Source organism: Canis lupus, chromosome 5, assembly GCF_011100685.1.
Source record: "Canis lupus familiaris isolate Mischka breed German Shepherd chromosome 5, alternate assembly UU_Cfam_GSD_1.0, whole genome shotgun sequence".
NCBI classification, from domain to species: domain Eukaryota; kingdom Metazoa; phylum Chordata; class Mammalia; order Carnivora; family Canidae; genus Canis; species Canis lupus.
In genome coordinates, this window is record NC_049226.1 from 71,159,061 (window position 1) to 71,180,805 (window position 21,745).

The 21,745-nt window shown below is 47.1% G+C and overlaps 1 protein-coding gene and 1 long non-coding RNA gene across 4 annotated transcripts in view; one reads left to right on the forward strand and one right to left on the reverse strand.

Moving 5' to 3' along the window:
* The first annotated feature begins 10 nt into the window (after positions 1-10).
* On the forward strand, positions 11-20,317 carry LOC102154971. 2 transcript variants are annotated; one of them, XR_005360037.1, is made up of 4 exons: positions 11-4,156; positions 5,953-6,049; positions 17,686-17,800; positions 17,891-20,317. It is a non-coding gene; the product is annotated as an uncharacterized LOC102154971 (long non-coding RNA). The 2 variants fall into 2 exon arrangements; XR_005360038.1 differs by lacking the exon at positions 17,686-17,800.
* The window catches only part of BCO1 (beta-carotene oxygenase 1), a 38,485-nt gene continuing 16,877 nt past the window's right edge, over positions 138-21,745 (reverse strand). For both annotated transcript variants that reach the window (XM_038538209.1, XM_038538210.1), the window contains 7 exons: positions 20,359-20,506; positions 17,666-17,886; positions 14,960-15,217; positions 7,331-7,436; positions 3,917-4,011; positions 2,763-2,874; positions 138-908 (listed from right to left, as the gene is read on the reverse strand). In XM_038538209.1, the coding sequence (XP_038394137.1) occupies positions 679-908; positions 2,763-2,874; positions 3,917-4,011; positions 7,331-7,436; positions 14,960-15,217; positions 17,666-17,886; positions 20,359-20,506 (1,170 nt within the window). In that variant the 3' untranslated portion in view covers positions 138-678. The remainder of the gene's footprint in view (positions 909-2,762; positions 2,875-3,916; positions 4,012-7,330; positions 7,437-14,959; positions 15,218-17,665; positions 17,887-20,358; positions 20,507-21,745) is intronic.

Sequence of the window (21,745 nt, forward strand, 5' to 3'; positions counted from 1 at the left end):
GGAATGCAAAGGGGAATGCCCACACCATTGCTGTCCCAGTGGTTGTACAATGGGGCATCTAGCTGGCTACAAACTGTCCAGCTCTATTTTATTGCCTTAGAAGAACTTCAGAGGAAAGAAGCCACGTAAAAATTAAATAAGGTTGGAACAGATTTTAAAGTTTTTATTATTTTATATCATGCCATGCCTTGCATGGAATGACCACAAAGCACTCTGCCTTCCTGGCCACATAATTTACTAACAGGGCTCAGTGGAGAAAGCTAGGACTCTCAGATGCACTGTCTAGTCTCCTGGAAAGAGGGAAAGAAGGGGTGGCAGGACGGAGCAGCGAAAAATACTTACTTGTCTCTTTTTTGACAAGTCAGTGGTTGCTTATTCTAAGAAGGATGATTATATGACTTAATACAATTTCTGGTCATTGTCATTATAATAAAGGAAAAAGGCTTTCTTAGAAGTGCTTGAGCTAATCAATAAATATTTGATCCACTTTTAAACAAGGTTTTTATGGCCAAAATAAGTTGAAAGAAAAGATACTGACAAGCACTATTTCCATACCTTCGTCTCAAGTCAACCACAGAAAGAATAAGTGCAAAACGAAATGAAGGATGTCCCCTTCACCCAGAGAAGAAGCAAGCCTGGAGTCCTTCTTCCCAGGGAGGGGCCCAGGCCCCAGCCCAGTCAGATCTGTGGGGCCGCGTGGCAGTCCAGAGCCCTGTCCTGCTCTTCCTGGGAAGGGGCCTGCTTCCCGGTGTTGCAGTCTGTGTCCGGGATGAATAGCCCATGGAGATCCAGGTGCATCTCTACATCAATAGATGCACGGGCTAATTCTGTAAAACTTTTGGCATCCAGAATAAGTAGAAAAGGCAGCTTTTGGGGATCAGTAGAGACGATGGCTGATAAGATAATCCCTTTGGGGAAACAAAGAGAGACACTTTGTAAAAGTGCACACTTGAACTTCCTCTAGCTGGAGGGCTAAGTCTCTCAGCTATGTCTCCCTGTCCTCTTTAAGTATGGAATCAAAATAAAAGGAAAACAAATTTGAGATTCTGTGCGAGAAGGGAGAGGCCAGGGAACTAGGAATCAGAAGACTTGGTTCCAGCCCTGCCAGGGCCAGTCCCTCTGCCTCTCCCAACCTTAGTCTATTCATCTGCAGAGTAGGGATTATCCTCCCTACCCCCACAGGGTTACTGAGAGAATCTCTTGCATGGCAAACAATGAAAGCTTTTTGGAAAGTATTGCATATGTTGGAGAATGGTTATTTGGCTATTATTTAGAAAGTCTGATTATAGAGAATCGGTTTAGATGCTGTATTTAGGCTAATATATGGCACTTAACTAAACTCAGACTGGCTGCACTCAATGGCATTTGGATGAGCCCAACTCACTTTATGCACATGCAGCACGCTAGTAGCCTCAGCCCTCCCCTCTATAAAATGGATGTGTGTGTGTGTGTGCACGCGCGTGTATATGTATTCTAAGGACTCACTCTCCAGGGATATAGGATTAAATGAAATAAATGCCCATAAACTTCCTCCCAAGTCCTCCTGGGTCTCAGGGTGATTGGCTTAGATTAAAATCCTAACTCTGTAGGCACGGTGTGTGTGGCCTTGTAAGTGACATCATTCCCTCAGCCTCTCCTTTGGTGAAGACATTGCTACTCCCTGCCCACAAGAGAATGTAGGGGAAGCCCTGGTCCAGCCCAGTGGGAGGCCAGCTTCAGCAGGAGGTGCTTCCCCCCCATCCCCTACCTCTGAGGTGACAGTAATGTGGGGTCCCCCGCTTGGTGTGCCATACCATGCCACACGTGGCCAGTAGGTAGACAGGACCCAGGCAGAAAACCACTCCTCACCGAGGGAAGCAGCTAGCAAGCTCAGTGGGGCAGCCCCACCCATGGTTCTAGTTGCCCTCCTTAGCATCCCCAGGAGTATATGCATTTACAGGTGCTCCATGTAGAAGACACATGCTTAGAGATAGTTAAGAATTCTCTCCCAGCCATTGCAATGAATTTTTTTTTTCATTGCAATGAATTTTAAAGTGGAAAGGAACTGGGCTTTTGTGTAGTGAATAATTTAATGTCTCCCAAAGGGAGGTCTGAGCTTTGCTCCTGGGAAGTGACCTCTAAGCCCCTGTACTGTCCTCCCTCATAAGAGTGTCTTTATTTACCTGGGGCCAGCCTGATAATCTGTCCTCACAAAGTGATTTAGATGTCAGCTTGACCTCCAGAGTGGCTGAAGGCTGAAGGTCAGCCACATGGCCAACCAACCATGTCTACATGACCAAGCCCCTAAAAAGCTCTGCCTTTCTGGCTTGGAGGAACTTCCTTGGTTGGTGATACCGCATGGATATTGTTGAAGGAGTTGGGGTGGGCCATGACCTCCAGGGACAACCAGATACTCCATGCACACAATTCTCCTGGATTCTGTCCCATGAGCATCTTTTCTTTCAATCTGCATCCTTTCACTCGATAAACCGTAACCATGAGTAACAGTAGTTTTTAGTGTGTTCTGTGCATCCCTCTGTCGAAACCCAGGGTGGTCTTGGGGCTGCTCAACTTGTAGTTGGTGTCAGAAGTGAGGGTGCTTCGAGGGACTCCTTAACCTCACAGCTTTGGACTCGGACAGACCTGGGTTTCAAAGCCTGGTTCCACCAGCTATGTGCTGTGGGGGTCGTGGAGGGAGGTCACTGCCCTCCAAATGATGTCTCTGTTTGAGGGGTGATTGCAAGTAGAGCGCAGCAGGCAGGCTCCCTTTCCTGGAGTCTTACCATCATCCTCGTCCTTGGCACCCGGTGTGGGTACAAACAGGGGTTCTGCTGGCCAGCAGTGTTCCTGTCCCCATTTTAAGGATGACTTTGTGAGAACATCATATTTCAGTATCTATACATCCAAAGAGGAGAGACACATGAGTGACCTGTTGGGAAGCAGGCTCATTCCCTGGGAACAGATGACATCAATGCCCACAAACAGGATTAAGCCCCTCCAGTGTAGACTCCAAGTGACATCTACTTAGGATCAGCGGCAGAAATGAAAGCAGCTAGCTTCTTCCTCCTCCATCTTTAAGCAAAGGTCCTCCTGCCCATCCCCCCCCCACATAACTGACACTACATACTGGAGTTTTAAAAATAAAAATCCTGAATTTATCTAGTAATTGGAGCTACGTTGCAATTTTTATATGTGTTAAATAAACTAATGTATTTGATGCAAACATTTAAAGTGTAATACTATCCTTTTGTTGTTTTAAAAGTGCAAGTCCCTGGATTTCTCTTAATCCTTAATAGACCTGTTTCCCCTTAGGATGTGAGATTAGTGGGGAGTGGCTTGGGTGTGTGTGTGTGTGTGCCTGTATTTATGTGTGTGTGTGAACCTTAATTTTTTGCTTTGTACATTTCTGCACTGCTTGCATTTTTGAGAAAAGATATTCCATTTATTATTAAAAATGAAAACATTAAAGACAAGTGATGTCTGTATACTCAGGATAGTCCCTGGGATACAGTAAGTGTCCAACAAATAGTAACAAGTAACAAAATAAATGCTTCAAGTTTCAGCCCTCTGCTTGAAAGGGTGAGTTCCTTCAGGGCAGGGACTGGGATCACTCTGTTCACTTCCTAGCCTCACTGCTGCCATGTTGTAGCACATGGTCGGTGCTCAATAAAATGTATTGAATAAAGAAATCAATGGATAAACTACAGCTGTGACTTCTTTGCTGAGCTTCCGTCCATCAGGTATGGCTGCCTCTCTTGGATGACTCATCATTGCTTCCATTGTATACTGTCCCAACTGGACTTCACTCTCTGATATGCTCCAAAGGGACCTCCCTTTTCTGATCAAGGTCACCCAGTCTGAGAACCTAGGGTTCAGCTTTGCAGGCAGACACAGTCATTGTAGGGAGCACCAGCCCAAGTCACATAGGGATTGGTACCTTGGTTGGGATGGGACTCCACTGAACTTCAGCAGCAAAGATATAGCGGTATCGCTTCCCATTGTGAGCATAATTGATCCGAGGCAGCTCTAAACCTGGAGAGAATGACACCGCTGATGAAGCCCCCGTCACTGAGGACTGGGAGCATCCACCCTTCATGCTATGTTGGGCATCCTGTCCACAAAAACTGCTCCCAATCCAGGATCCCTGAACTGGCTTCAGGCCCTGGATTAGATCAAGGTTGGTAACAGGGCAGGGGGAGGGAAACTCTGATAATTACCCTGGCTCTATTAGAAGGTTCAGGAGCAAAGAAAGATAGACCTAGTTTTTTGTGTATAAGCATCTTTAATTATCCAAGATAGAAATCAAAAAGAATTGCATGATTAAAATCAGAGGCTACTGCAATTTTTTTAAAGCTCTTTTTAAAAAAAGTACTCATGTGTGCATGCACGTGTATGAGGGCGTGGAAAAAAACTTCTAAAGCTGTGGAAAGGGGTGTCCATGGGGAATAAATAAATCTGGGGAATTCATATAATAACCTAAGTAAAACTAATGTTTACAAAGAAATTTAATAACACGGGAAAGTGTCCATAAGACAAAGTATAAAAGGCTAGTTACAGAATTATCTCTACTATGTTACAAATGTAGAGAAAATTGCTAGGATAATAACTTCCTTGTAGTTTATGATTTATATTGTACACTGTACAAATTATGATAAATTTTTGTTATGCCTATTACTTTTGTAATCAAAAAATACCTTAAAATTTTGTCCATGTGCATGTATACATATATGCCTGTCTTGTCAAATTAAATTTCTAAGTCTGAGTGCTAAAATGAAAATCACTCCCCTTCCCCCGCTCTTATGGAATATTTCAGGCAGTTAGAGCCAACTGCTATGAAAATGTCCAAGAAAAGAGGAAGCAGTCATGGAAAATCTGCCACACAGAGGCCTCCTAAAACGGATGCAAGGCATGAGTGGTGATTAGGATCAAGGGAAGTGCAGGGGAATGGCCTATTTTTTTTTTAAGATTTTATTTATTTATTCATGAGAGACACACACACACAGAGAGAGAGAGAGAGAGAGAGAGAGGCAGAGCCACAGGCAGAGGGAGAAGCAGGCCCCATGCAGGGAGCCCGATATTGGACTCGATCCTGGGACTCCAGGATCACGCCCTGAGCTGAAGGCAGATGCTAAACCGCTGAGCCACCCAGGCATCCTGGAAATGGCCTATTGAGGTAGAAGATGTCCAGTCCCACAGACAAATAATCACGAAAGTTCCAAGAGACAGGTCACAGTGACCATGAGCAGGAAGGACCACCCATATACTGAAATCAGAAAAAGGTGCCCACAATTGGTGCCCACAATGGTAGGTCTGAGACTTCGCATGGTGCTCCTGGTCCTCAAACCTGGTCTGGAGATCACCCTCTTCCCCTTTACCTCCACCTTGTAAATGACCAGCCTCAGGTACTTGGTTAAGTAAAATAGTACAATTCATCCCTGCGAATTTTGTGAGGCTACTGAAACCATGCTCTTGAAGAATCTTCAGGAAATGGGGAAATTCCCAGGCTATATTCATTAAGTGGAAGAAGCCATTTCAGAATATTCAAGATGGTATGGTACGTACACCTTTTGTAAAACTATAAATGCAGAGGTTAAGGGTTTTTGAGTCTAAGAGACATGCATTCAGATCCTGGCTCTGCTCCCTGTCTTTGGGAAAGTTATGGTATTATCTTCAGCTTTGCTGTCCTCAGCTCTAAAACAAAAATGACACATGCTGACACCTGCCTCCCAGAGAAGTTCTCCCACAACTTTTACCTTGTGCTGGACTCTCACTATGGGCCAGGCCCTTGGAGCAAACTCATCTAATGTCCAAAGATAACAGGGTGAGACTGTCGGGGTGAGGTATGGAAAGCTCTAGAAGAGGGCCTGACACATGCCAAGCAACCCATACACTACAGAAAGATGATGCATATTTCCAAAGAGTTGCCGGGGGTGGAGGGATTCCGAGGGATATACCTGTTGCCATGTTTTTCAGCACTGCCCAGGACTGCCACAATAAGCAAGAAGTCTCTCCTCAGATACAAAAAAGACCATAATGTTTTAAGCTTCCATCTACCCACACAATGTGCCAGGTGAGTGGGGATGCAAGTTGATCCCTTAAGAACTGAGGCCAAGATCTATATATTCACTTGTAAAGACTCCCAGTGCCTGGGGTGCCACAGATTCTGTTGTACAGCAGTGGTTCTTATGGGCAAATCTGGGGTTGTCCAACAAAGTCTCTAGGATGGTGTCCTTCCAGATGCCTGAACCTGGCATGGGGCAGCCAACATGGGGAGCAAAGCAGAGCCACGCCTGGCCACCCTCTGGCTGAGTGTCCTGGACAGCCCATTCATTCCACACGTGTGTTGAGCAGAGACCCCTCTAAGCCATACTTCTGTCACATACTGGTGATAACACCGAGCACAGAAACATGGTCCCTGCCTCACAGGCTTATATTCTAGGGCAGTGGTTCTCCATCAGGGTGATGGTGCCCCCACCAGACACTGACAATGTCTGGACAGGTTTTTAGCTGTTCCAATTCAGGGTGTGGGTGCTACAGGCATCTGGTGGATCAAGGCCAGGGATGCTGGTCAATATCCTACAGTGCCCAGGATGACCCCCGGTACAAAGCATGACCCAAACCCCAAATATCAGGGGTGCCCAGGTTGAGAAGCCCTGCTCTCATGGGTGCAACTTTTATTGAAGGGGTTTACATTCTGTGGGGGGCACACCTTTTCAAGCCATCTCCTCCTCCATAAAATGGGGCTGATGGCCTCTATTCTGTAGGATATTCTGAAAGTGTAGAAGTAGAAATGCAAACACACTGTCCCTGTTCAGTAAGTGAGCATTCAATAAATCAGAGTGTTTATAGAGGCCAGCCATGAAAGTCACCCGATCCAATGACCACCCCCACCCCTGGCCACCCTCTGGCTGAGTGCCTTTCTGGGAGGTGTTCGAAGATCTATGAAAGAGAACTGTCCCCAAATGCTTTCCACTGGGGCACCCCAAGAGCCTTCCTGTTTGTCCCTTTTCTGTATGCAGCTCCTCTGCATCAGAAGGAGGTACAGAGAGGCCTCGGGAATTCACAAAAGCCTGCCTCTTCCCTAAGCATCTACTATATTTTTATTTTTTATTTTTGTATATTCTTTTATTGGAGTTCAATTTGCCAACATATAGCATATCACCCAGTGCTCATCCCGTCAAGTGCCCCCCTCAGTGCCTGTCACCCAGTCACCCCAACCCCCTGCCCACCTCCCCTTCCACTACCCCTTGTTCATTTCCCAGAGTTAGGAGTCTCTCATGTTTTGTCACCCTCTCCGATTTTTCTCATTTTCTCTCCTTTCCCCTATGCATAGAAAGAGGATGCATTTTACCTTCATAAAGCAACTCCGGCTGGCAGTAGACTTGGTCATCCTTTTCCTTCAGGGCTCTTGCTGTTGTAGATGCCAGTTTGATTAGATTTGAGCCCACCTCTGCATTCTGAAAGAATCAGTTAAAAAAAAAAATCGAAAACTGGTTATCCAGAGCAGACACTTGCTTTACTGAATATGTTATAAAAAGTGCTTTGGTGGATGTCATCTTGTTCTGGCCTCACGTGAGCCACAGGAAGCAGCAAGCATATGGTCGGTATTTTTTACGCTTATTCTCAGAGACAACATAGCTATGGTGGTAGGATGGGGGTGGGGGTCTCTAAACTCCTGGCTCTTTTCTCCTAGCTTATCTTTCACAGGTGAAATTAATGTACTGGTAGGTTCTCACTTTTTAAATACTGGCTGATTCACCTGTATAAGGCTGCATCAGTCATTAAAGGGATGTTTATAAAGAGTTCATAATAACATGGGAAATGCTCATGATAGAATCCTGAGAAAAGCAGTAAATTGCATACGCTGTCTGAGCTCAATCAGGCTGAAAAAAAAAAACTTACACCTAAAAGAGCCTGGGGGAAATACACCAGTTATTAACAAGACAGCAGGCGGTGGGATTATGGGGACTTTTTTTTCTATGTTCATCTGTATTTTCGGGATTTTCTCCTATGAAAATGTACCATTGCTGAAATGAAGACAAGCAATAAATAACTGCTTGGAGTGAAAGGTCTAGGGAGGGCATACCTTGGTTTCAACTTACAGGCTTTGTTCAGGGCCTTACCATCGTCATTGCAATCCAGGAGAGGGACTTAAAACAATTGCTTAAACATTTATAACATTTATTGGGCTTCTATTGCTCCCTGTTTCCAGCTATGGGGCTTCGAGCAAGTGATTTAGTAACGCTGAAGTTCTGTGGCCTCATGTGTGTAAGGTATAGTAGATGCCTCAAGCAAAGAGTATATGCATCTCCAAAGTATTGTGCAGAATAAATAATCCATACAAATGGTTTACAAGAGGGCCTGATTAACAGTCAGTACTAAATAAATGTTAGCTGCAGTTGAAAATGTTGTTTTTAAAGATTTGAGAGAGACCGGATGTGCATGCGAGTGGTGTGCATGCGAGTGGGAGGGGCAGAGGGAGATGGAAAATCTCAAGCAGACCCCGTGCTCAGCGAGGAGCCCAACAAAGGGCTCAATCTCACGACCCTGAGATCATGACCTGAGCCAAAACCAAGAGTCATATACTTAATCGACTGCACCACCCAGGTGCCCCTACATCATTTTTATTATTTTTTTATTATTATGTTGCTACCACTGAGGGGAATGCAGGTTAGGCAATGAAGGAGGAGAAATAAGACCGAGTCCCTGTTTTCATGGAGTTTATAGGGTGAGAATTATTGTTATGGTTGACTTCTTCTCATTTAAACTCTTCTCTACTTTCCAAATTTTCAAAAAAAGGATTTTATCATTAAAAGATACCTATTCAGGGGCACCTGGGTGGCTCAGTCAGTGAAGCGTCTGCCTTTGGCTCAGGTCATGATTCCAGGGTCCTGCTTCTCCTTCTCCATTCACCTTCCACTCTCCCTTGCTTGTGTGTCTGTGCACACTCTCTGTCAAATAAATAAATAAAATCTTAAAAAAAAAAATTAAAGGAAACCTATTTGAATGACAGCATCAGGCAGCCTGGGTGGCTCAGGAGTTTAGCGCCGCCTTCATCCCTAGGCATGATCCTGGAGACCCGGGATCGTGTCCCACATCAGGCTCCCTGCATGGAGCCTGCTTCTCCTCCTTCTGCTTGTGTCTCTGCCTCTCTCTCTCTCTCTCTCTCTGTGTGTCTCTCATGAATAAATAAATAAAATCTTAAAAAAAATAAAGGAAACCTATTTGAATGACAGCAGCTTTTTGCTGGGAAAGAGGGTGAATTTGCTGCATCCTAGCAGTTGAACTGCAGGGGCCCTTTGAGATTTGTTTAGTTCAACTCCTCAAGTGACAGAAGAGTAAAACAAAGCCCAGAGAAGGAAAGTGACTTGCCCAAGGCCACACAGAGGAAAGGAGAGTCTAGGCCCTTTGCATCAGAATTCTTTTGCTTAGAAGCAAGAGCATTGCAGGCAGAGGGCAAAGCAGGTACAAAGGCCCTGGGACTGGCCTGTTCCCATCCTGTAGGTCTTTGCCCAAATAACCCCTTCCCTAACTGCATCTACAGTGTCTCCGAGGCATTTGTCCTGAGCTGTAATTATCTCCTGCATGGAGCTGCTTCCTTCATGTTGTCTTCCTCTTGAAGACTGGAACCAGATTTTGTTCAATGCATGGCACATAGCTCCCAGGAAGTAACTGCTGAATGAATGAGTGAATACATGATTCAATTAGTTTTCCTTCCACTGTCAAGGTGCAAAACATGTACTGTACAGGGTAGTTGTAGGAATTAAATGAGATGAAAGGCATGCAAAAGTCACCTGACACCCAGCACATCCGTGGGGTCTTGTAAACAGAAGGTCTGAAGGCCTCCACCTGCACCACACCACACACTGGGGAGGCTCGGCTCAGTGCTTGCTAAGTCACCTGACAGCAACAGGCCTGTTGTGCATGCCCTGGGCTTGTGTCTCAGGGAGTATGTCTGCAGAGACGTCTTTTAATTCCAGCCTAAAACTGGTCAGACTGGTTGAGGGATAAACTGAATTTTTCCACACAGCAGTAATGAACATGACTCGGCTACTTTTGGTGGCCAGCATGCTCAGCATTGAAAGAGCTTTCCAGCCCAAAGTCAACAAAATCCTACAGGTTTACCTTGAAATCCTGGGAGAAGCAGCCATCTCGATATTTCCCTGAAACATTGGCTTTGGGGTTCAGAAGCCCTGCATGTGAAACCTGACTCGAGGGGTTTCTATGTGAACTTGAGCAGCCTCTCCCCACCCTCATCCCCAAGCCTTCCTTGAGCCTGTTTCCTCATTTATAAAATATGAGGGCGACTCATAACTTTTTGACGGGTAGTGACCATAAGTGGGGATGCTTTGACCTGTGTCTAAAGGCTATAGTTACAATGAAATAATAGTTATAAAAACACCGTGTTGAGGGTCAGATACATCGTAGTTAGTAACTTGGACCCAGACAGACCTGCATTTAAATCCCAGCTCAAATCCCACAGATGTTCCTGCGATGTTGGGCAAGTTACTTTCTCATCTGTAGTCATGAGGATAATAAGCAACTCAGAGGAGTGTCCTACTAATCAGGTGAGAAGCATGGAAAGCATTAACAGTTCCTAAAATTTGCAGGACCCAAGACAAGAGTGGAGACCCACCAACCCTATGTCTAAATACATTGAGCAAATACATAGACCTTCCTAATGTGGAACCGTGCTGTCCAGTATGGCAACCACCGACCACATGTGGCTATTTACACTTAACTTAAAAATTAAGTACAATTAAACATCCAGTTCCTCAGCTGCATTGGCCACATTTCAATGGCACACGTGGCTAGTGGCTACTGCATTAGATAATGTTTCATCATTGCAGTGGATTCTTTTGCACAAGGCTGGTCTGGAAGGATGTGTGAATTTGGAATTCTAGGACTCCTTGGAGTTCTGAGCTGGAATTGGCAGAATGAGGATCAGCCTCTGGGCCTGGCCTTCTTTGTCTCTGCCCTCTTTTCTCTCACTGCACAGATACCCCAGCCAGTATGACTGAGGCAATTGCCAATCCTGGCCACCTCATGGGTCTGAGGCCAGTACTCCAGTGGCACAGCCTGCTCTCAGGATGAGAGAGGCAGGTGCTGGGAGCAGTCTTGGGGCTATTTGGGCAGGGTATCCAGGGACCCCAGGTAGCTGGTTCATGGTTGGGGCAGGGGAAAGCCCCTCTCTGGGTGGGCACAGCCCCTCGAGCCCTGTGAACTCCTCTGAGGAAGGGACACTGCCAGAGAAAGCCTGATCAGGCCATCCCCTCTCCCCCAAATGCCAGGTCCAGAGCAGTGGCCCCTCTTGCTGGGGTCTAAGAGGAAAAAAGACACCTAACACAGGCCCTGGTACATACTGAGCACTCAGTAAATGGCAGCTTCTTTTATTACTGGACCTTTGTTTTTGCACTTGGGGTCAAGACAAAAACCAAATTTACTCAGCCGGTTGACACCGCTCCTTGTAAGTCCATAAAGCCGCCTTCCCTGATGGCACCTTGTGCATACGTAGCTGTCGCTGTCGGAAGGGAAGGCCGGTGCTTACGAACCCACCTGGAGGCAGCGCTCCGAGCCCTGCAGGACGAGGGCAGGGCGGCCGCCTGAACTGTCTGTACTTGTCCACGCCCCTCCCAGCCCAGCTCCGCCTTAGACAACCCTGAGCCACCCAACATAAACAGGCCGAGGGTGCCAAGGGGCCCCACCTTCCTTTGACCCTAGCTGGCCGGAACACAAGAGAATCTGGGGCAGCTGGGAGGTCCCAGACTTTTAAATATACTTCACTATTGCACATTCCTTCCATGTGGGAAATGTTCCAAATGCTAAAGAAATACCCGTGTCCTTTTAGAGACCCCCCTTCACACATTTCTCACTCACCTGTCACTCGTTCATTGATTTAAAGTAGTTACAAGCTTGCCCTGTGACAGGCACAGGGGATAAATGGCTGACAAGACCAATGGCTCTGGCCCTCTCAAAGCTTTCCCAGGGCAGGTGACTAACAAGGCCCTTTACCTGGGATAAATGTTCAGCAAGGAGCTGCAGGGGCAGAGCACAGCATACAAACTTCACTAAAGACAGTGATGATCCTGACATCTGAAGGGTGAGCAGGAATTTGCTAGACTGGCTGCAAATTAGAAGCCCCTGGGGGCTGAGACCCTGCTCTACCCTCCCCACCCTCCTCCCCACCCCCACGCCCCAGGACCTAGCCCAGGTGTGGTCTCAAAGCCCCCAGGTGAGTCCAACCTGCAGGCAAGACTGCAGTGGAGGCCTGATGGGAAGAGGGCAGGGTTGCAGGCAGAGGGACAGTGACATGTGAAGGCCCCAGACTGATGGGTGCCAGAGAAACCCACAGTCTGTCCTAAAAAGCCTTGGATAGGATGGAATTAGAGGTGCCAGATCTGGACATGTCCACCATGTCCATCCGCTCAACTTTTTGATTTCATATGCAGCCAGGGCAACTTGAAAGTGAAGCAAGAAGACTTTTTAAGGGATAATAAATAGCAATTAAAAAGCGTGGCCAGAGCTACTCTTCCCAGGGCTCACACTTCTTTGCTAGTTTCAAAGCAGTAGGTGGCTCACATGGCAGCTTTTCAAAATATACGTGCAAAACATCTTAGCTTGGTTCCAAGGAAGCAAATCATTTTTCAAGCACGATAAAAGGTTATAAAATCCCTCGGTGTGTGGGCAGTGGGAGGAAGCGTTTCCTCTCTGTTTCATCCCCAGGCTGAGGTCTGCGTGAGGCAGGGCCAGGCCTTGGGATTTGCCACCTGTGTGCTCTGTGACACCGCCGCCCCCTCGCCCCCCACCTCCCACTACTTCCTGGAACCAGGAGACCAAGCATGGCACTGCATGGCATTGTGGTGCCGCCCAGAGCACGGGCCGCAGAGGGCAGGGGCCCTTGTGATGACTTCATGGAATGTGGCTATTCATTCAGCAGCCCTGAACTACGAGGGGAGAAAGTTCATTCCCTTTTCTCTTCCAGTCTTCCTGGTTGGGTCGAGGAGAGTCTCAGTGAGGTGCCACTATGTCTTTAACACCTCATAGTTTTAGAACTTTCTTTTTAACAATGAGATTAAGTCTTGAAAAGCAAGAATATCTGGCTGGAGCTTCAGACCTTTGCTTTATCTCCAGTGCTTTATGCCCATGCCTTATGCCTGTGCTTGTCTTCTATTTGCAACAAGCAATGCTAGCTTTCCACTGGCTGGTGACAGGTTTCCTTTCAAGAGTGAGATGGTTTGAACAAAACATGACTTTGTGAATATTAAATTGAGGTGATAGGAGATATGGTGAAAATCATGACAGAGCTACACCTATGACTGCAGGTGGGGAAATGCCAGGAAGATAGGAAAGAACCTTGACTCCAGAGCCAGACAAACCTGGGTGCACATGCAGAGCCCTGCTTACTGAGTGGGAGCGTGCCTGAGCTTCTGCATCGAGGAGCCCAGCAGTGAGACTGGGGGAAGGCTTCTGGAGCAGAGTCCTCCATTCCCGAGACCTGCAGAACCCCGAGAAGGGTCAGGATGATCTCTGTGGGCTCCTTCCAGGAGTTAGGCCTGCTGGGGAGGATGGTAGAGTTGTACCTTCACACCAGCTACAAGTGCTGTTGGAAGGTAGGCTGTTGCAGGGGCTAATCATGGCTCTGCCCCTGGAGGCTGTGTGACCTTGGGCATATTCCTTAACCTCTCTGAGTCTCAGTTTCTTTGTAAAATGCGGCTAACATGAGGACCTCTCCCATAGGTTGGTTGTTCTGATCGTTAAGTGAGGCAAGGAAAATAAAATGCTTAGCAAAGTACCTGGCACATAGAGTGCATTTAGTAAATAGGAGCCATCAAAATTGAGTTGAATTGAATTTGCTTTCATTTAAATTAATTAAGTCATGAAGTCAGTGAGTTCTGGAGCCAGAAATCTCTGTAGCCTCCAAAACCAAGCCTGGAGCCTTGGTAGCATCACCCTAATTGAGGATAATATCTGGCCTACTGGTCATTTTTAATGCAGGAAGGGAACTAATCAACAGGAGGGCATTAGGTAAGCGAGTAGTTACGAATCCTGGTGGAGACCATCAGACAAATATCTAAAATGATGTTGGAGAACAATATTGGAGGTCATGGAGAGATGTTTAGATATACACATAAGTGAAAAAAAGCATTTGCATATTCTGCCATGAAAAGGAAGTAAGGGCTGCCACACGCTGTGGCAGAAACAGACCTTGGGAACACGAGGCAGAGGGAGGGTGGCCACCGTGGGAAACCGCCCTGCGCGTATCTCCACGTGTGTGATGTGTCTGGAACAGGCAGGTCCTCGAGATGGGAAGTGGATGAGTGCTGGGGCTCGGGGGGGTGGAGGGCGGAGGGGGTTGGTGGAAGGGCACAAGGTTTCTTGCCGGGGCAAAAAAAGGTTTTAAAATCCAGTTGGCGGCACAACTCTGCTAAGTCACTAAAAGCAACTGAAATGGTGCACTTTAAACGTATGGTATATGAAATTATGTCTCAATGAAGCTGCGAGGGATTCTGTGATTTCCTTCTCTGAAATTAAGCAATATATAAAATATACATATATATTTCTAAGTTTTAGAGAAGTTATATTACACAGAATTTTTTTACACAGAATTTTTAACAGCTTTATTGAGATATGTATTAATTGTATATATTAATAGTATATAATACATATATATTATCTATACATATATACAGATACATCAATATGTGTATCAATATGTCTGTCTACCTACGGAGAGAGATGTTGGAGATAATATAAATATATCCATAATAGGTTCATGGGTTTTTTTCCTTTTTACCTAATCTCTATTTTCTTAGGTTTCTATGATGAATATGCAGCACTTTTGGAAAAACAATGAAAAAATGTTTTGTCTTTAAGAACAGCTCACTTTGGATTTCAAGGTCAATTAAATGAGTGCCAAAGTCCCTCCCACGAAGGCTCATGGCTCCCTAGGAATGAAATGGGTCCCCTTCCAAGCCATTACCTTGTCCACATTGAGAGGCACAGCAAACCTCCTGAGGGTGGGGATGGAGGTTAGCCTTGAGTTCTCCTCAAAGTCCTGGTTCAGGTTGGCCAAGTAGAAGAGCTGGTAAAGGCTGCTGTCCTCGTAGGCAATGACGTCAAAGAGAAGGCAGCCATCCTCCTCGTAGGCATTGACGTGATGAAAGACCACCATGGGGTCCGTGTAAAACTTGGTGGGCACAGGTTTCCTGGTCCTTTGGTCGATGATGTGAATATAAGTCTGAAAGAAGATGCTCACCAAGGGGTCAGCTTTCCTTCAGCAGCCTGGCACTATAGCATTGGGCACAAGTCAAGACCTAGCCCTGTCCTCCACCAGCTAGTGACCCTGGAGCATCCCTCTCCCCCAGAGCTCCAGCTGAGCGAGGCTAAGAAAATGAGAGCTGCCAGCTGGTGCATGTCCCTGATCATCTCCATCAGATGGAGCAGAGGGAAGCTCTGCTGCTGGGGCCTCTGCATCACCAGGAGGACAGAGAGTGGGGGAGACTCTGGAGGGTACACTGTCCCTCTACCCCCTTCACTTGACTGTGACTCATGGTGGGCCATGACAAACTAGCTCCCTGGCAATGGCCAAGTCGGGGAGAACTGACCAGTGTTCTAGCCCTCCTTGGTCTCTAGCCACAGCTGGAAACCCTAAAACCCTAAAACCACACCAGCCCTTCTGAGACCCTCTCCTGACCTCCACCCACTGCCTGTTTTGCCAGGATGCAGTTGTCACGGCAACCTCCCTTATACTGGAGGCTCTAGTGTGCAAAGACCTGTTCTAGCTAAGGAGCCCACATGGGTATCTGCACACACCTCTGGGTGTCACAAGGCAGTATCACTCTGAGTGGTAATTAGCCATATCTGCAACCCCAGTTGCCTAATTCAAGGTATGTGTGGGGGTTCTTTCTTTTGGCATTTCTGGCCTAACCACCCTCCTTCTGAAAGGCAGGGAGGGACTCTCCAGGCTGTCCTGTGGCCGTCACCTCCCAGCTCATGTGCCTCTTTCTCTCCTTCCCCAGAATCTAGTTTTGAATGCTAAGTGGGAATGCAGAGGAGGAAGGCTTTGACAGTGTGGGGGGTGGGCGATGGGCAGGTTGCTTCTCTGTGATCCCAATCCCTGAGTCAGGTGCAGGAACTTTTCAGAAATCTCTCTTCTAAATGCATCCCAAAGTCCTTCCCAGGGCTTTATGCCCTCCTCCTGGCAGCCAGGTCTTCTCACTGTGGGATTCTCTGAGGGCCAAGGGATCTCCAGGGGCCAAAGAGCAAAACCAGCTACAGCTGGCTTCCCTGATGGCCCCCTTGCCCCAGTGCGTTCATTCCAGTGTATTCATTTCAGGAACACTTTTCCGGGAAATACAGAATAGAACCAAGCCCCTGCTTTCATGGAACTTATAGTTCAGTGGGGGAGAGGCCAGCAGTGATCAAATAATGTGCCTTGGACAATGAACATTACTGAGAAAAATGAAGCCAGGTAGGGGATGGAGAAGCCTACGGCAGGGTCTGTTAGAGATTGGTTCATCACAGAAGGCCTCAAGGATCTGGATATTTTAGCTGAGACCTGGATTAATTGAGGGAGGAAGACTTCTGGGAAAGAACATTCCAGGTGGAAGGGATAGAAAATGCAAAGGCCCCAAGGCAGGAACATGTTAGGCTGGTTTGAGATACAGGAGGCCCAAGAGGAGGCTGAGTGAGCAAGGAGCCAGTGGTTGGGATATGGGCCTGTGAGGATTTGCAGGCTGGTCAGTGAAGCCTTTGGAACTTATCCTGAGGAAGATGAGAAATCACTAGAATGTTCTGAGCAGAGGAGGGACCTCACTCTCCTCCCTGAGAAGGACAGGTCTTAAAGTTGCATAGTGGTGGTTACCTCTGGAGAGTGGATTGGCAGCAGCAAGGGAGAGGAGAGGAGACTTGACATGTTACTTTCTCTACTTGTGTATTGTTTGAATAGAGGACATTAAGAATTACTTGATATTTATCACACGTAGAAATTTACTCATTTCAACAGGAAGTAAACACACACACATATCCATGCATAGATATATCCATACACATACATATGTGCACATACACACACCCCTGAATATACAAGCATGCATGTACACAGGCAGGCACACACACATATGCACACCTCCACACTTTGAGCACTCAGGTGTGCCTGAAGATGTTTGGCTGTGCTATCTGGTGAATGCTCTGTCATTATGATGTCTAAATCATATATAGAACCTCTTCCCTGACATTACCGGTGGCTGCCTGGATGCTGGAAGGGCCTTGTCCATGGATAAGGCCCATGGTGGAAGCTGCAAGAAGCCCAGATATAGGTCAGCACTGATGAGTAGCCCTTGGCTGCTGGGCTGGTGTAGACTGCCTGGCTGATGAGAGCTGGCTTGCCCAAGGTCACTCGCTCTTCTGACAGGGACAGTCTGCTCCCCTGACTCATTGACTTGGGGCTCCGGCCCCCTTGCCCTAACCTGGGACAACTCTGCAGGACCATCCAGCTTCAGAGCCCTCTGGAAGTTTGGATGATGCCTCTGGGGAGACTGGATGGTAGCTCATTTCTCCCTCCCTAAGAAACCTCCTGCATGCCAACCTCCATCTCAGTCTGCTTCCCAGGATACCTCACTCTGGCTGTCCTTGTGCTGAGGGGTCTCCTGGCCCAGTGGGGCTGGGGGTCCCAGCCAGGCCTTACCTTGTCTTCCTTGTGGAAAGCCATGCAGGAAGCCCAGTTCACTCCCCGGATGTACGCAGTTGACATTTTGAGGATATCCAGCTTGAAAGGCTGCTCGAGGAAAATGACGTAGTTCTCCGTGACTCCGAAGCTGTGGTAATAGCTCGGGGAGAGGAGGGAGCGGGAGGTGATGGAGCAGAACACCTCCGTGTGCTTCAAGGGGTTCTTCTCCTTCTTGTCCTCTAGAGAAAGGCAAGCCTCAGGAGCAGCACAGGACCTGGCTGTCCGCAGACAACGCCACCATCACCTGCAGCTGAGCCTTTCAAACTGACCTGGCCACTAAGAAGAACCTTTGGATGAGAGCTGACAACTAAACCAATGAAGGGCTTGCTGCCTGGCTCACATAGGGGCTCTGAGTGCTTCCCACCTAAGCCCTCCTGCTCTGTGAGACCTGGTGCTACGATCTGAAAACACTGAGCCACAGAGCCAGGCCTCTGGGCTAGGGGTCTGTACCACAGCCTAGGGGCTGAAGCCAGCCTCCCCCTGCTTTTGCATCAGGGTTTCTTTGGAAACATAGCCATACTCCTTCCTTTATGCAGAGTCCATGGCCACACTTGCTCTCAGGCTGCAGTGGCATTGCTGAGTAGTTGCAACAGAGACCGCGTGTCTGCAAAGCCTCAGATATTTATTCTTGGGCCCCTACAGATAAAGCTTGTTAGCCCCTGTTCTGGAACAACACCTCTTTATGGACACAAATCATTGGGGATCATGATCAAAGTGTGAAGTTTGATTCAGTATGTGGGGCTAGGGCCTGAGGTCTTTCATTTCTATCAAGCACCCACAGGATGGGCTGGCTTCACAGGCTTCGACTTTAATATTTTGCTGAGGACCACCATTTAAGATGTATCTCATAGGGTTTCCATGAATTTCTCTTCACTCTGACCATTGTGAAACACCTGGGAGTGAGACTAAGTACCCAGTGTGATAAGGGGCTATTGTACATCTTGTGACAATCGAAGTAGACTGTATGATCCCCATTTTACAGATGGGAAACTGAGGCATAATGGAATGGTCTATCATTATGGCCAAAGGCAAAAGGTTAAGCCAAGAAGACATGGCCCCCTTAGCCTGGCTACCTCCTCTGTTATTAGGGATAATGACACAGAGTGGAGAGAGAACAGAATGAAATCATGAAGTAGTCCAAGTAGCTCACCCAAGCATCCAGACAGCAAAGGTGCTCGGTACATGTTCGTGTTCTTATTCCTCTGTAAGGATGAGTCACTACGGGCCAAAAGGCCTCCCCACCCAGGCCTGGGGCTGGTTTATAATGAGTTATCTGCAAGCGTCCCCACCTTTCTTGTGGCCACCTGTGCACACTGTAAACAGCTGGCTGGTGGGAGGGATGCTGTGGGGCTTGGGGGTGGTTCTTTTATTCACAAAACAAATGGAGCACAAAGCAAACTGAAATGAAAAGCACCCTGGCCTAGGAGGCAAGACACAGGCGTGAATCCCAGGGAAGCCACTAGCAGAGAGCAGGTGCTCAGTGGGGAGCCGGTGGCATGATGTTGGTGGCTCCTGTGACCAGCATGACCGTGAGCATGTCACTTGATCCCCTTGGGCCTCATCATCATCCTTTTGTAATATGAGGTGACAAACTCAAATGCCTAGACCATCCCCAGGGCTGACATTCTAGGATCCTGGCTAGACCCTCTATTCCTCCATTAGCTTAAGTCATGGGATTCCATTTAACAAGAATACTCATTGTGCCTTCTGACCTTACGGGCTCACCTCAGCCAACAGAGTCTAGTAATTAGCTCAGGAGGTTCTCCAGGACATGAGGGAAGGGGCCAGCAGGGTTCACAGAAGGAAGCCAATTTCCCTAAACTGGCAGGTCAAGCCAAGCACCCTCATAGTTCTTCCCTGTCTCCTAAGCCCTGTGCAACCACCCTCAGAGGCCTGGTCTCCTGGGCGTGCTTCCCAGGAGGGTCCTGGACAAATAAGGGTCAGGAGCCTCCTCTTCTCAGGAATATGCAATCACAACTGGCCTGGGATTTTCTCCAGTTTCCTGGCCTTAAAAGGAGAAGGTACAGAAGGTCCTTAGAACAGAGTGGGGGGGGGGGGGGGCGGGGGGAGTGGTGTCTGAAAGGCTGAAGGTCTGAAGCAGGGCTGAGCTCCCATATCGACACTAGGAACCTGGGTTCAGGGGCTGGGATGAAAGTGGGCAGCACAAAAAACAAAACAAAACAAAACAAAACAAACAAACAAACAAAAAAAAACAGATGGAACGATGAATGGAAGGAAGGATGGATGGAAGGAAAGATATTTGATAGGCAAGTGGATGGATGGGTGGACAAACTGATGGTTGGACGGATGATGAATGGATAGGTGGATGGATGATGGATAGTTAGATGGATGATGGGTGGATAAACAGACGGATGGACAGGTAGATGGTGGATGAATAATGGATAAATTAATGAATGAATGAACTAGAGCCTAAAGAAAATCAGGTTAGGATAGTAAAAGAATTCATTCTTCAAAAGGAAGCCCAGCAACATCTCTTTCCTCCTAAAGGAAAAAAGTATGTTCATGGTCATTCTGAATCACCCATGAGGGAAAGTCTCAGATTGTGTCTTACGTCATCAATAAAAATCAGAAATCTTTGGAGGGAGCCACCCTTGGTGTCTGTGCTTCATTATATCCCCAGAATGACCTACCTGGGACTGTGGCAGGGATTTTAAAGATCACATATTTTGTCTTCCCCTTGTCCATGATGGACGTGCCCATATTAAGAACATTTCCAGCTTCATCATAATGAGGATGTGCTGTTGCCAGATTTACAGCCACGAACTTGCGATAATCAACCTGCAAAATGACAGCCACCTGGTTTTAAAAATGGGAGCAGGTGAAACTTGATGAAATGCAACTGCTCTAGGTTCAGAGAGATGATGGCTACTTTTGCAGATCTTCTGATCTGAAAATAAGACAGATTTCACCTTTAAAGAGGAGGTTTACTCATGTGACCTGATAGAACCTCACGACAGTCAGCCTCCTACAGCATAGAGCTTGCAGGGGAGTTGGTGAGCTGTATATGTTTTCTGTGGCTGTTGTGTTTCGGCCCTGCTGCCCCTGGTCCCGCTGGGTGTCCTCAGCATGGCAGCAGATGCCTCACCACAGAGCAATGACCTGGGCAGAGAGGCAGCCTTTAGCTCTAATCTTAACTGCTGCTCTGGTTATGTCATTTAAATTCTCTCCTTTTGCATACCACAGAGGCATAAATCTCTGGGCCTCTCTCATAGCATTATTCTGGGAACAGAGTTACAAAAACACTTGGTCAAAGCCAAACGACTAACAAGCTCAATAATGACCACCCCCAACAACTCCCAACAGGGCACAGCCACAGAATAATGCATGGCCGGGGAACCAACTGTCCTCCTTTCCTCCCTCAGAATAGCATGACCTCCAGCCAAAAGTCAGGGAAGGCTTCATTCTCTCTTAGTATTTCCTCTCTGAGGCTTTGTGGAAAGCATACATCAGTTGGACCGATGCCGCTCAGCTTAAAAGGTGCTGGACATAATTTCACAGCTAAGAAAAGCATTCCCTTTAACAGATCATTAAAATGTATGGAGAAGACATTGAGGCTTTGAATAGCCAGCTGGAGAAAAATGAGTGGGTCTATTGATTTTCATGAAAATGTTGACTTGCTTCAGCCCAGGAAAGATATCTGCTTGGACATTTATTTTTGTCTCTTTGCTCTCTGCCTAAGACCTCCCTCTTCAGGTCAATACAAGGTAGGGCTACTCAACTCCAGACAATTTGGTACAATCGTTCAAACTCCCATTAAGCTCCCACTCTGTGCCAAGACCGTGGACACTGTTAAGGGTTGAATTGTGTCTTCCAAAAAGATATGGTGGAGCCCCAATCCTTGGTATGTATATTTGGAAACAGGGCCTTTGTAGATGTAATCAAGTTAAAATAAAGTCATTCTGGATGGAGGAGGGCCCTACTCCAATGATGTGTATTGGAGTGATGCATCTATAAGCCAAGGAACATTGAGGATTCCTGGCAGCCATCAGAAGCTGGAAGAGGCAAGCCTGTATCTTC